The sequence below is a fragment of the Nannobrachium achirus genome (genome assembly GCF_963921795.1).
Source record: "Nannobrachium achirus genome assembly, chromosome: 19".
Taxonomy (NCBI): domain Eukaryota; kingdom Metazoa; phylum Chordata; class Actinopteri; order Myctophiformes; family Myctophidae; genus Nannobrachium; species Nannobrachium achirus.
Genome location: NC_137826.1, coordinates 22,158,288 through 22,174,522, shown reverse-complemented (window position 1 = coordinate 22,174,522; position 16,235 = coordinate 22,158,288). Strand labels below are relative to the sequence as shown.

Below are 16,235 nucleotides of genomic sequence, written 5' to 3'. Positions count from 1 at the left end.
TTGTATATTTAGGTTATGTGTCATATCTGCCATGTGCAACTTCAAAGCCTAAAAGCCAAACAGAAATGTAATTGTCAACGACAAAAACACAATTAAATCGTTAATCGCAATTATTTGAGTGAAAATGTATCGTCATGTAAAATGTCATAATCGTGACAGCCCTACTTGAGAGTTCATTGTTTGCCCTGAAAGGGTACATGTTCAGGATTTTGCTGTACAAAGTATGTTATATTTGTCAGGTTAATTGTTGATTCTGTCTAATGGTGCAATAGCTTAACTGATTGAACTAGCTGTCAACAAAGCCCATTATGTGCTGTAAGTGATATTTGTTTTGTGAAAACAAAGCTCTATGTTCCAATAGTAGTCATTGCTATAGAATGTTTGTTCAGTAGCAGTCTCCCTCAGTCTCTCAGTAAACCGACATTTGTGGTTTACAAAATGTCATCCCGTCAAGAGTAGAGAGAACCCAACAAAGATCATTTAGCAGATGTTGTTCCATTTTGTCTGCTCATTTATTTGTTTCATAACTCCCAGTTGCACTTGTTTATCCTGCATCGTGAATTGAGTTCTCTCTCCTGATTGGAAGACATTTTTATCCCGACCTAAAGAAGATTTGAGGTTTACTAAAGAGATGGAGAGATGGGTATACCCCTGTTATTGAACAAACACTCTGACTATATCAATGATTACTATTAAAACAAAACATATCACTTACTACCTGAATTTGTTTTCAATAAGCCCACCAATGGCCAAAATGGCAATTAATCTTTACTTTTTATTTTGGCTTGAGTGAGCTGGTTATAGGCCCACAAGGGGAAGGTGCTACAGTACAATACTGCAAGTATAGAACTTTCTCATCAATATATTATGCCCTATATTATACTATATAAATTATGACCCATTATATCGGTTGCACACTTAATAAGGGATATTAGCAAGCTGGCACAAATGAATGAGCTGGCTTTCTCCACCATCACAAAAGAGGCAATTTCTGCAGCTCACTTAATCTTGCACAAAGGAGAAATCACAATTGGCTTGATTCCCCTTTTCCTAGCGCTTCACTAATGTAGACCAACCTACACATCATGTTTTAACGTGCATTGCTTTACAATTAGCAGGGACATTGTGTTCACACAGCAAAGATATTGTCTGCTTTCACAGATGTCATTTGCTCATTAGCGCTAGTTCATGTGCTATCTTCAGTGTTCAGTGTTGAACAGCTCCACTAGCCTGGGGCAAAAGATTTCAGCCCTACTCCATTCCACACTGGCAACATCAGCAAACATGTCCATCAGCCAGAGAATTATACCCAGATTAGTGGAAGGATTCTGGAGAACGATGGCTCGACAGATGTTGCCTTTAAGCATTTGGCTTTGGAATGGTATCCACACAATGTAGGATCATCGTATCTGTAGGCTATCATCTACCAGGTTACTACATTCTTCATGTTTACACTTTAACATCACTCTCATGTTAACTACTAATAGTATTTATTTAGTGGTGGGCGGCTTTCAAAGGGCAGTACATGTACTGTAATCAAAAGAGAATGACGTTAACAAAACATAAATTCAAGGGTCAGCCTTGCTTAAGATAAACACTTGAGGTTCCACTTAGCTTGGACACGGCCCTCTGAAGTCTTTAGAAGGCATATAAAACAATTATATTTACAGCATTGTTAAATTAACAAAGATTATGTCAAAACATGCAATGCCCCATGATTTATTACAACATAAATATGTTGGCATCATGTCTATGCAAGTCCATGTTGTTTTGATTCAGTAACGCCTACTTTACACTTAGTTGCACACCGGTGGCACGCACTGTTGTGAGCTTGTAGATCGTCTATTTTCAGTACGCATCAACAGCACATATAAATCAGGCTTAAAATGTAACATATCAAATGCCATAGTCTGCCATTATATCTGCTTGCTGCTGCCTGTAGAAGTGCTTTACTCTCTGTATATTCTGTGTAATTTAGTTGGGTGTGAGCATATTACAAAAACATTTGTTGATATGTGGGGAGAAAAGGCCAAATTGGGATATTCTTCTTTCAATTGTACTGAAACAAATTGTGGTGTATCATACTGAAACTAATTACGGTGTCTAGATGGATAGATAGATGATTTGAGCCCAGCCTGGAAGAATAGAAGTGTTTCCTTTCCAAGGAGGGTGTTGATTAAAGTTCATTACAGTACACATGCACAGACATTCAACAAGGATGAGCTGGATCTAGTGTATGTATCCAAATAGCATCATGTTTTTATTCTTGTAAAGACACATAAATCATAAAACCCGAGAACACAGAATCGTAAAATCTGAGAAAAATCGTAAAACTTTATTTACATGGCACTTTATTAAGACAGTTTACGAAGAGCTTTAAGCAAGGCATACACATTAGAAGATCAGGAAAAAAACGTGACTGGAAAAACATAAGAGACCACACGTAACAATGTAATGGCTTATTTCAATTTAATTTAATGAGGTGCTGCTATGAATGATAGTTTCCTCTTTCTGGAGGAGGGTGAGGCAGTAAAACACGTTTCAAAGCTAGAGCATACAGCTTTCCTCTGAAAAAAAGCACACGTGCACCTGCAAACACACGCACACTCACACAAATGCACACGCACGCACACACACACACACACACACACACACACACACACACCCTAGAGCCTCATCAATCCCATTTAGATTTTTTCGAGTCCCCACCTCCTAGAAGGGTGTCTCCCATTCCCCAGAGATATATCAGTGATGGCCGTGCGCAGAGAACAGAACAGCCTCAGCTCCTCGGCCATAAGGGCTTGGCTTAACAAGAGCATGTTGTCATAACAACAGCTGGGATTTGCTGCAACCCAAGTAAAAGCGAGCGAGCTGCCAGAGATATGGGCTCAGCTGTGTCGGCACAATCTCCCCGTGGCCTCCCTTTCCCACACGCGGCAGAATCTGCACCTCCAAAAAACGTCCCATTTTTTAACACGGCTTCTCAAATTGATCGTTGTGTTAATTAGCTGTGAGTCTGTTAATTTCACGTGATTGAATTTATTGGCAATCAAGGAGGCAAAAGCCTGATCTTTGAGTTGGCAACAGAGTGTCGTTTTTTTAGTCGAGCAGCACAGCACACGACACTTTGGCACTTACCCAAAAAGCAGGCGAACAGGAATTTGTCTCCACAGAACCTTTACATTCACTCTGGTTCTGTAATGTTGTGCAGGTGATCAGAATGTTTATTGCCAAGTATCTTCAAAGAATTTGACTTGGTGCATTGTTCTCAGCAAGATAAGAGGCGGAAAACATATAGCATTTTTTATTTGGTTAATTAGTGGTGTATTAAAAATAATAATGTGAAATCACTAAGAAATAATGCATGTCAGAATCACTTTCACTGGACACATACGGCACAGTACAGTACAGTAGCACATGCACAATGTTGAGCACAAGATTAGCACTGGACTGTGTTGAGGCATACAGTACAGCAGACGGAAATATCTCGACGACTGAGCAGAATTTGATTTGGAGTTACTCATTCACAACTGTTAACAGAAAGCTTTATATTTCAATAAACCTCTTATGGTCGGTGTCTGTACCAGCATTTTGCGAACAATATTCCACGTACAGTAATCCAGATTACAGGGCTTATACCCAGACTCGCCCTTTGCCCTAGAAACATATTTACTTAACAGTTGTACACAATATAATCCATAGTGTTAATTTAACCCGGAGAGTGTGCACAAAAGGCTTTATTGTGTGCGGTCGAGCGATTCGGTAATTCGGCTAATTCAATCTGTCGTGTGTGTTGTCGCTGTTGCATGCTGTCTGGATGTCTAGGTGCTTGTTGAACATGGTCCGTGCCCTACTGATCTTATTGTTCTGACTGTTATTGACTCACCCGGTGTTTTGCTCGTCTCAGTTCTATTTTTATACCTTTCCCATGTCTTTGAACTGTACTCTGAAAGGTGTCCTTCTCTCTTAATCTGTGCTTTTCTTTCCTTTTTTTGTTTTTTTTACTCTTCCAAACTTGTCACCCCCCTCTGCAATGGCAGAGCATCTTGGGATTGAATTTATGGGTATGGAACAATCCGTTTTGATTCTCAGTCTTACGCGTAGCTACTAAAGTAGATGTCCCTCATCCTGACATGTTTCCATTTCCCTCCAGTGTCCGTGGAATGTGCTGGAAAAAAAATGATTGCAAATAAATCCAATAGACTCCTGATTAACCATTCAATCTGTCAGTCAATCATACAGTAACTCATTGGAGTGAAAACTTTGCCTTGATCGATGCAACTGACCCCCCCTTCCCTCCATCAATAATTGATCTTTAACATGGGTGTCGTCAGCCTGCAGCTCTCATACAAAAGAACATACTTCTGTGAATGGGCGTCTGGGGACCCCCAGGGCTCCTTGAGGGGGTTCCAGTGGATCCCCATCTAAATGATTGATAGTAGTAACCAAATGGCCTCTTACAGGTCTGTAACTCCGGGACCATACAGGTCCATTTGGTTCCGTTTGCCCACTCTCAGAATTAAATGAACAGTGTAGATTGCCGTCCCAGAGATATAAACCATAATTATCGAATGGGGTCCTGTGCATATCAAACTGGGGGTCCATGAAATAAAATAAAAAAATTAGAATCACAGGGACTCACAATCCCGCCAATCCATGGCTTAAAATAAATAATTGAGTGGAAGTATGAAAGCTGCAATCAGGACACCCACTGTTTTCCCCTCAGTGTCTCCAGCATATTTTTCCCTGTGTTGTACAGTAGGTTTAGTTTCATGCCCTTTTATGTTCCTTAACCGCTGTTCTCCTCTCCCAACCCTGTAACAAGCATGCTATTCTAGGTTTACATTCACCACCACCAGCACCACCCACAACCTCCATCATCTCCTCTGCTCCTCTAAACACCCATCCATCCCAATCCCTCAATCTTACGCTTTTAGTGTCTGTCTCCTCCTCTTTTCCCTTTTTTTATGAGGCTTCTCTCCTGTTGTCGCTTTTTTATTCATCTGTGACCTTGCCCCATCCTTCTTCTTGCATCCTGACATCAGTATGGTTTAAATCTAGCTTAGACTGTGTGTGTGTGTGTGTGTGTGTGTGTGTGTGTGTGTGTGTGTGTGTGTGTGTGTGTGTGTGTGTGTGTGTGTGTGTGTGTGTGTGTGTGTGTGTGTGTGTGTGTGTGTGTGTGTGTGTGTGTGTGTGTGTGTGTGTGTGTGTGTGTGTGCGCGCGAACGTGATCGTGCGTGTATCCACCGTATGTGTGTGTGTGTGAGTGTTTTTTGTATAAATAGATCTGTGTGTTACTGGTTTGATTTATACTTCAAGCATGCTGTGCTATATTTAGAACCCGCAGACTTCCTCTGTCTTCCTCTGATGGCCCCTGTTTTCTGTCACCTTGTCCACAAAAAAATGTTTTTACAGATGTTATCTTCAATTCCCACGCTGTTAAACATCTGACAGTATTCAGCTAATTTTGCAAACAAATTCAACGTAGGCCCCTCTGCACTGAATCTTGTTGGTCCCAGTGTCAGAAAATAGTGCATTCTCCGGCACGCCAATCGTATAGGTGAACGAGGCGCGAGGCGTCCGTCCTCCTCAGACGGAAGGATTTGTACAAACACAATTCACAGCTGCTGCATTATTTATCGCAGACTACCGATGTACTCCTTCACTCACTCTCCACTAGGGAGACAAAAATACCTTTCTGTACTCTGAATCCCGATCTCTACGTCATCATGACGGTGTTGCGGACCAAAAATAGCAGATCTAGCAGTTTTCCATGCCGTCGTTCTAAACTTCTCTCACTTACAATTGGATACATTAAAAGTGTTGTAAGTGACATTACATTACTGAGGACTTCAATGTGTTCTTCATTATTTAGATTATGTTGACAGGTGCTCAACGTGTTACACACTAAGATACCCCAATTATGTCTGACTGTCAGCATTATGGCCATGTTTTCTGTGCTGTGGCTAGAAAGAAATCAGATGGATTCCGTTTCCGTTTTTTGGGAGACTGCCGAATGAGAGTAGCAGATTCCATCCTGCTTTTTGACTCTTGAAAAACCACGCTGGTTTTATTTGCATGCAGCTGCCCGTGCACCGCATGTGTTTTGCAGTTCCGAGCAGTCTTCAGTTCTAGGATTTTTCTAAATATAATTATGGAATTATAATAATCCTCAATTACGGAATTATAGATAGCGTTGCCCTCAGCCGCTTCGCTGTCGTGCTCAAATTGAAGTACATGCCGTTCCTTACAGAATACCAACGTTCTAAACCGAATGAATCCAAAACGTGCTGCTACTAGGGCCCCCCTGATAACAGTGCCATCTCCCTTACGCACCACCCTTCCAATCGCATCATCTTGAAAATCTATGACGTTACTCAACTAGTGTCCCTGTCCAAACACACATAAGAGGAAGACAAAGGAACCTTCATACTAGAACAGTGGTTCTCATTGTGGGGTCTATGGGGACCCCCCAGGGTCCTTGAGGACATTCCAAGGGGGTCCCCAGCTTAACGATTGACAGCTAGGAGTTAAATAGACACTTTACAGGTCCATTTGGTTCCATTTGTTAAATCAACCCTGAGGAGTCCCAACGATTTAAAAAAATTGTCTCTGCATGTTTGAAATGCATATCAAAATGGGGGTCCTTGAAATGAAAAAGGCTGAGAATCACTTTACTAGAAGATAGACCGTACTAAAGTATGAATGAATCACTGTACTAGAAGATAGACCGTACTAAAGTATGAATGAATCACTGTACTAGAAGATAGACCGTACTAAAGTATGAATGAATCACTGTACTAGAAGATAGACCGTACTAAAGTATGAATGTGAAAACATGCATACTTCAAGACACTGACCTTATTTTCTCCCTGGCTGCTTCTCTCTCTCACTGTTTGTGTGTTGGGTTTGTGGTTTGCGTGCGTGCGTGCGTGTGTGTGTGTGTGTGTGTGTGTGTGCGTGCGTGTGTGTGTGTGTGTGTGTTCACAGAGGCAGAGGAGCTCTACCAGAAGCGGGTCCTGACAATCACTGGTATTTGCGTGGCTCTGTTGGTGGTGGGCATCGTGTGTGTGGTGGCCTACTGCAAAACCAAGTACGTGATCTGCTTTTACTGGTACTACTGTATATCGGTGTGCTTTTACTGGCTCTATACTGGTATGCTTATACTGGTACTATACCAGTATGCTTTTACTGGTACTCTACTGCTATGCTTTCCACATGGTTTATATCAAGGGTCTTCAACAGGGGGTCCGGGACCCCTAGGGTGTCCTCAGAGTTTCTACAGGGGGTCCTCCAAATCTTTGTGTGATAGGAGCATTTTTATATTAACCACCTGAACCCTAGCGTCCATATTCTAGGCGCTGCGAGGCGTTGTGACTAGTAGCGAGCTTGTAGATCTGCTATTTTCGGCAAAGAGTTTTGGTGTAGAGGTAAAAAAGAGCAGAACAAGTACAGAGTGAAATGCCAAGTTTATTAAGTATTGACGGTTCAAGTGGTTAAATATCTGAAAACAGAAATTGACATGAATCCAAAATACACTGATGACTGCAGTCAAACAATGAAACTATATGGAATCCATGAAAAGCTGTGGGGGTCCCTGCTTCATCTCAATCTCAACTAAGGGGTCCTTGGCCTGAAAACGTTGAAGACCCCTGGACCTGGTTTATAGATCAAGGTTGAGATTGAGAATCCCCAAATAGACTCCCGGGAGATTGAATGTCTGCAGGGCGGACACTCTAACCACAAGGCCACTAAGCTTTTTTATTATTTGTATTAATTATTATTAGTTATAGTACATTTTCAGTTCAGTATTAGTACATTTAGGCCTGATCCGATGAAACGTCCTTCCTTTGTTACATGCACATGCTATTTTCCCTTGTGTGCAGCTAGAGTCCACTGCACCTAGAAGTGCTGGTGCACAGCGTAAAAAGTACGATATAATAGGATGAGAACAGGATTACAGGAGTTTGACAGGAGGGAGTATTTCAGCGAATGTTTAATGCAGTTCGCAAAGAACAAAATGTTTTAGAACCCTCCGGCAGGGGCGTCACACCAAATTCACTGCGGGCCCCCCATGAATGTTAACTATTGAAAAATAGCAGATATACAAGCTCACAGCGCGGCACCGAGTGCCGCGCTGCGAGCTTGTAGATCTGCTATTTTTGAAAAATCGTGAAAATGTGTGCCAAGAAACCTATGTTTTCACGTCAGTGATGCTCAAACTTCTTCATGTGAAGGACCCCCCCCATCTCAAAATATTTAGTTCCAGGGACACCCCAGAAGCAAAATTTGAGTTACAAATGTTCACTTAAAAAATACATATATTCAAAGATGTGCGCACATTTTCACGACTTTTCAAAAATAGCAGATCTACAAGCTCGCAGCGCGGCACTCGGTGCCGCGCTGTGAGCTTGTATATCTGCTATTTTTCAATAGCTAAAGTTACTAGGGCCCCTCCACCTTGGGCCCTAGTAACTCAGTCCCACTTTCCTACCCCTTGTGACGCCCCTGCCCTCCGGCCTTCATCGTCGTTAATTGATAGGAGATTAAGAGACTTGGCAGAGATGTCCGTGTATCAATCAACCTAACAGTAAACTCGCTGTCCTATCAAGCCTGAAAAGGTTGAGTTTGGAATGTCATTAAACATTTTGACAAAATAATCTTAACCTCAGGGACTTCAGTATATCATATGGTTTACGGTGGTTGCCATTTCATGTACGTCACTGGCTCTCAAAGTGCCGTGGGGTGTCTGGGTTCTTGGAGGAGGTTCCAATGGACCTGTTTGTTACTCTGAGAGTTATGGGGGTCCTTGAAATTATAACATTTTGAGGCACGGTGGCGCAGTCGGTAGCCGTGTCATCAGCGCCCATACCCTAGGTCGCACCTAGTGTATTTGGCGGAAGGGCCTTTCTGTGTGGAGTTTGCATGTTCTCCTCGTGTCCCCTAGGGTCAAAAACATGCAGTAATCCTGGTCTCTACACTGCCTCCCCCTGGTCAGCCTGATGGAGGGGAAAGGAACTGGTTGGAATAACGCGCTACGTCCTACCGGGGAAACCCCCCCCGCCTGTCAGGTGATAAGAAGCGGCCTGCCCACTCCTCATGCATTTAAGGAAGCATGAGCAGGAAGCATGAGCAGTCGCAGTGGAAGCATAACAGTGTAGAAATGGAATCAAATGGACCCGAACGGGTCCATTTGTTTCCATTTGTACACTGTCAAAGTTAAGGGGAGACCTTGAAATTGCAACGTTTGAGAACCTCTGGCTTAGGGGTGTTCGATTCCTCCACTATGCCTCTGGCTTGGCTCGGCACTCCGACCAACACAAGCTGGGTTGGCGGGTGGGAACACAGCTCAACCCAATCCTAACTCCACTAGTTAGGGTTCTCCACTAGTTAGGGTTCTCCACTAGTTAGGGTTCTCCACTAGTTAGGGTTCGGGTGCCTGTTAGCAGGGAGCGTAACTGGCAAGGAGGGAAAGCGTGTTCCTTTCCACACATTACTCTACTGTAGCTCTCCGGCTGAAACGCCTCTCTGTCAGGTGAGGAGAAGCGGCTGCCGACTCCATGTGTGGCCTATCAGAAGAGGCACGTGGTTGTCTGCACCCGCAGTAGTTTGGAAGAAATGAAAAATTAGCTTACAAGTATTATTCAGAACAAAAGTGTTTAGATGTCCCTCTTTTTTCCTCTCCAATTTCCTCTTTGCACTGAAACTTTCACCAGACCATAGTGCTCTTAAATGACACTGGATGGTCACATTACTGCCTTTATCTTGGGTAAATGTATAACAACAACCCTCAAGTATAAACATTTCATTGATCTGTATTATGAAATGTTATGTTATAACGGCGATTTGGACCTCAGAGAAATGACACAGATCTTGTTTTCCCCACAGGAAACAAAGAAAGAAGATGCACAATCATCTGCGACAGAACATGTGTCCAGAGCACCCCAACCGGAACCTAGCGAATGGACCCAATCACCCCGGGCCGGGCCCAGAGGAGATCCCCATGGTAGACGTGAGTTTTATTGAGCAGAACTCCACAGATGGGAAACACAAAGGATCAGTGCATCCTGCTTTTTTTTTCTTCTTTTTTTTAAGGAGGCAGCCATTTGGGGCATCAGGGGCTGGCAATCGCCACCCCCTAGTGTTCACATTTAACCTCAAATTAAATTATTTTATGCATGCATATTGTACCATTCCTTATTTCCTTTATTAACCACTTTCAATGTGGCATCCCTATTTTGGGAATGTCATTTTCTCTTTTCGCTACCAAACAAATGAAATGTGTTTGGAAGCTCTCAACGTGTCGCCACGTTGAACAGATCAACTGTTTTCTCTATTTTAGACATGGGGCTTTAAGTGGTAACTTCTTTTTTTGCCACCCCCTATGTCTTTCATTAGGCCTCTGTAAGTGGCCACAACACACATCAAGAGAAATCATAGATAATTATCTTGCCATGCAGTTTAGCTGGATTATTTTGTGATAGGAACTATAACACAATCATCGGCATCATTATCATTGTAATCATAATCATCATTAACACTAACCACTAACCTCTAACCCTAACCCATAAATTGAATATAATATAATAATAAATAATGATATGATAATAAATAATAGGTGAATTAAGATAAAAGGGTAGCCTAATATCAGCTCTATGAAGGAACAAGAACAAATACAGAAATTCTCAAATCAACAAATGTTGTCAACCCAACATAAATGTAATTCAAAAAACATCAGCACACTAATATGAAATGTGTGACAGTAGATGTAATCAGCTGTTCAAGTGAAGGGCTGGTCATGTTTTATTTCCAATGACATCTTTCAGCCACTAGGGGCCAGTGTTGCTTGCCTTCTCCCTCTAAACGCTTAATGCATGATTCTAAGATTTGACATCATAACAGGAAGTAGATTAGCTGATCCAGGCAGTAATGCACTATAGCCTATACTTTCTCAATCCTAGTAACCTCTTGAAACCTCACAATATACATTGCATTTTGTTAGACAATGTTGTACATTTAGCTGGTTGTTGTGGAGGCGCAATGATAATGATAATGATGGGAGGGGAGAAGTCATTGTCATGCTCAAGGGCACTTAAGCAGGATAGGGGTCTTGAGCATTGGATCATTGTTGCATTATGGGATGATCACTCTAACCGCTATGTCTGAATTGATTTGTTTATTGTCTGCAGTACATATCAAAGAATGTCCCTGCGACGGAGCGAATTATACGGCCTGGAACAGAGGGCTCCTTCCCTGGTAGCCATGCTTCCTCCAGATCTCACAACTCTTCCACAAGAGCCCATTCATCCACTCACAGGTACGCGCGCACGGCCACACGCACGCTCGCACGCTTACTGTACAAAACCATACTGTACACTGTACACATATTTACAGGTTAGCTCCTTTGTGTTCACGTACTGCACTTGTTATTGGATGCGGTCATACAGCATTACATGATGTAATAATGAATCAATTAATACAGAAATACAGAAAGACACATTAGAATACACTCAGCGTCCTCTCATATCATCTCTCTCCAGAATAGACAGACATTCAACTGTGGATGTGCTGTTTGAGTCGAGGCAGAACACAGGCAGCACACACTGACTTTCACACAGGGGGAGTGGGACTGAGCTACTAGGGCCCAAGTTGGAGGGGCCTTAATTATTTTATAATTTAGCTATTGAAAAATAGCAGATATACAAGCTCACAGCGCGGCGCTGCGAGTTGTAGATCTGCTATTTTTGAAAAGTCATGAGAATGTGTGAAAATCTTTGAATATATGTATTTTTTAAGCGAACATTTGTAACTCACATTTTGCTTCTGGGGGGTCCCCGGAACTAAATATTTTGAGATGGGGGTCCGTGGCCAAATACATATCATTTTGGGGGTCCTTCACATGAAAAAGTTTGAGCACCATTGACATAGAAACATAGCGTCACTGTCGGGCAGAAACCTTGTAAGGCCGTCGCATAAAAGTAGTGAAAATAGCAGATCTACAAGTGCTTGTAGATACGCTGTTTTCTCTAGTCTAAATCATTTTTAAAATGATAAATACAAAATGAACGGTATTTGGACATACAAGGTTTCCACCCGACAACGACGATAGGTTTTTCAAAAAACTCCATGCGTTCCCAGTCTAAATGAAGAACATTCATGGGGGGCCCGCAGTGAATCCTTGTACCCAGGGCCCAGAATTTGGTGCGACACCCCTGCACACACTGACTTTCACACAGTTATCTTCTTACAGGTATCCCCTGGACATACATATCTCTCTCAGCAGACATTACAGCATGCTATTGCACGATACACACACGGGGCATGCACAATCAACATACTGTACAGTATTACCTCTCAACATAAAGTATATCTCCAGAATTAGACATTACATCATACATATTGCTTCAGTATATCACATGTGATGCAGAAACAATATTTATGATATATAAAATGGCGTGCATACAGTACATTCTCACACTACTCCACTCCCAGGCCACTGCTTCGTCTTTATCTCTCTCATTGCACACATTACGGCATATTATTATATTATTATATGATATAAAGACAGCTACATATTACAAAGACAGATTTATTCACAAATAGTCACTTATACAGTAATAACTCAACATATACAGTATCTCTCTTTTTAGATGTACTACAGCACATTAAGTCACACTTTCATATCGTCACTGGCGGGTGAAAACATTACTTTGTATGTCCAAAACTGTTACTCATTCAGGAAATGGGGGAAAAAAAATAACATGATTGTGGATGCTGTGTACTCATTATTTAGTCACAGTTCTTGTTAATATTTTTCATTGGTTAAATAAACACATTGACAATATAGAAGTTGCTTGACACAACAATGATATCATCAAAGATATAAGGCGCGCACGCACACACACACACACACACACACACACACACACACACACACACACACACACACACTCACACTCACACTCACACTCACACACACACACACACACACAATAAATTGTCCGTAACGCTAATGTCTCTTTTGTACTTGTCAGGCACGAGGAGCGAACGTGGAGCCTGGAGCATTCCGACAGCATTCTCTCAGACTCACCCGGAATGATGTCGTCGTCCGTGGGGACCAGTAAATGCAGCAGTCCTGCGTGCATGGAGGCACGGGCCAGGCGGGCCGCACACTGTGGCTACTCTGAGCCCCACCGGCCGGGCCTGCAGTACGGCGAGTCCTTTGATTCCCTGGGAGACTCTCCGCACAGCGACAGGTGGGGAGAAGGACCCGCTTCTTAGAATAACACGTACATGGACAAAACATGACAATGTTTGTATGTGTCCATGGCAAGACTTGGTCTTGTCCGTGGAAAGTTTTCGATTTTCTTTTTAAACATCATTATAATGTTGATCATAAGAGCCAATGACTGAACGTCTCCAGGTTTTTTTCAGAATATGTATGACGACTTATTTACTATGACACCATGGCACATTAGGAGTCCAAATAGTAATAGTGGTTCTCAAACGCCTTATTTGCAAGGACCTCAGTTACATACCTGTTACCTGTGTTGTTTTTGACAGCAAATTTTGATTTAGTTTTAGTCATAGTCTTTTGAATAAAATGTCATTTAGTTTTAGTCATAATTTAGTCACCTGAAAAGTTTTATTTTTAGTCAAATTTTAGTCGACTAAATGTCATAAGATTTTAGGCGACTAAATCTACAGTTGACTAAAGTCAACTAAAATGTATTTTGGCAGGCCTTGATGACATTGTAATGGCTGATCTTACACTTGGTTGCGTGCTGAAAATAGCCGATCTACAAGCTCACAACGTGTCGCAGCACGACGCGTTGTGAGCTTGTAAATCTGCTATTTTCAGCACGCAACACCTGAGAGCAACCAAACATAAAATGACTTTCTTCTCCACTAGTCCCTCCCTAATGTTTTAGTCTTAGTTTTAGTCATCACAGCTTACTTTTTATTTAGTTTTCGTCAGTGAAATTGTCATAATTTTAGTCGACGAAATCAACACTGCCTGTTACGGTCATATTATTATCCACTCATGTTGTAAAAAAATGGAATTGACAAAAATGTCCCCCACAAGCCAACATGGTGAAGACCCCTGGATGAGAGGATAATGAGATCGGATGACATGGGGTGAGATGAGATGAGACGGGGGAGATGGAAGGGGATGAGGTGGTTAGTCAGAGCAAAGTGGATGAAAACGTTGGTTTTCTAGCAAGTAAATGTAGTCGGAAATGCACTCACCTGAAATCCCAGATATATGCTTTCTGATATGCTGTCAACACCATCCTCCTCAACATAACACATTGCGCTAATTTTTTATGCGCTGAGCACACTTCCTTGTCACCACAGCTGGTTGGCACCGCACCCCAACGGCTCATTATCACCTCCTACTCAATATGAGAGCGGATTATATAGGGGCACTCACAACACTTCCAGAGTATGGTCGAAAATTGAAGTATGTTAATACTTTTTTTCTGCACACTGTACAATGCACTGAACAGTGGGCACTCAATCAGTGTGTAGTGTGCTTAAAATGCAGTAGACTGAGAAGGGGAAAGTATGAATATTTGCTCAATAAATGCAATTAACTTTTTGGCTGGACAGAGAGCCGGTAGTACTAATGGTCACTGAGGACCAGAGTTGGGAACTTCTCATTCATTTAATGTATTTGTTGAGATATCCGGCACATATAGGCCAACAACATATACAATAGGCCACTGGTTCTCAAACAGTGGGTCGGGACCCATTTGTGGGTCTAATCTCGTCTAATATGATATTCGTATGTCAGGGGACAGCCTCTCACAGAAACTCAAGGAGCCACGGTTATAACAATAACCAGCCGGTCCGTTTCGCTTGGGGAATAGTGCCTAACAATACAGTTATGTAGACTACAGTAGACTAAGAGGAGCACAGGTTAGGAAGTTTATGTACTGGTCCTAAAATATACATTCCAGTAACTAAGAGTCCCCCAGTGCATTCAGAGCTACATACCGTGTGACGGTTGTGGTTGGCGTTCAGTCCATGTAATGGCTTCTGCAGATGGCAACATAAAGCATAAACAGTATCCTCCATTGCACTCCAATGGAGTGGAGGACAAGGTTTTTAACCCCACCGTCTCTGCTCTTCCTCTTCTCTCATCTGCTGTCTCCGTCTCCGACAGATACGTGTCGGCCCTGACGACCCCGGCCCGCCTCTCGCCGGTGGAGTTCCACTACTCACTGCCCCCCCAGGTGCCTATCTTCCAGATCACCTCCCCCAACGCCAGCCACGCCATGTCCCTCCCGCCGGCGGTCCGCAGCCCCTACCCGCTGGCGGACGACCAGCCTCTGCTGCGGCGCTACCAGGTCCCCCTGCACCAGGACGCCCTGCAGTGCCAGGAGCCGTACCGGCAGCAGCACCGGCGCACCTACCTGAACGACAGCCGGGGCAGCCTGCCGTCCAGCCCCTACCGGCTGGCCGCCGAGGACGAGGACTACGAGACCACGCAGGAGTACCTCTCCTCCCGGGAGCAGCAACCAAAGAGAAGCGGGGGGTCCGGGGGGGGCGGGGGGCGGCGCTGGCGGAGGTCCCGGCTGAACGGCCACGTGGCGCCGCGCGGCTACGAGGCGCCGCGGGACTACGGCTCTCGGAGCTGCCTAACGGACAGCGAGACGGAGGAGGAGGGGGGCGAGAGCACGCCCTTCCTCAGCATGCAGAACATGAACGCCGCAGCCGAGCCCGCCACCATCTACAGGCCGGCGGACGGTCGGACTTCTCACGCGTCGGGGAGGCGCGGGCACGGCGCGCACGGGAGCGCGGCACACGGGAGCGCGGCACACGGGAGCACGGCACACGGGAGCGCGGCACACGGGAGCGCGGCACACGCGAGCGCACACACGAGACTCACGCACTCGCGCTCCAAGCCGGACAATGCGCCCCACTAAAGAAGGAAGAGCGGAGAAAATGAACCACCGACTTAAAAAAAAAAAAGAAAAAAAAATCTATATACTATAGACCTGCATCTATAAGAAATATTTTTATTTTATATAACTGACAGATATTCTAAACAAATGAAATATTTATTTTCATTTTAGCAAAAGTTGTCTACTAGTTAACAGCAAAGACTTTTTATAGGGAAAACTCTATTTATATGTACATTTTGATTTACAGCATAAAGAGATGTGCCAGTTTTTTCACGACGTTAAAAAATAGAGTAATATTGTGGTGCCTTTTGCTGTATGCCGACG

At 43.4% G+C, this 16,235-nt stretch overlaps 1 protein-coding gene across 1 annotated transcript in view; it reads left to right on the top strand.

The window, feature by feature from the left end:
- nrg2a (neuregulin 2a) overlaps positions 1-15,932 on the top strand; it is a gene marked incomplete at both ends in the record, with an annotated part of 203,053 nt that extends 187,121 nt beyond the window's left edge. Inside the window, 6 exons of the mRNA XM_080749322.1 lie at positions 4,041-4,064; positions 6,991-7,093; positions 9,889-10,012; positions 11,190-11,317; positions 13,035-13,256; positions 15,170-15,932. Of these exons, the coding sequence (XP_080605448.1) occupies positions 4,041-4,064; positions 6,991-7,093; positions 9,889-10,012; positions 11,190-11,317; positions 13,035-13,256; positions 15,170-15,932 (1,364 nt within the window). The remainder of the gene's footprint in view (positions 1-4,040; positions 4,065-6,990; positions 7,094-9,888; positions 10,013-11,189; positions 11,318-13,034; positions 13,257-15,169) is intronic.
- Between the last annotated feature and the right edge of the window lie 303 nt (positions 15,933-16,235).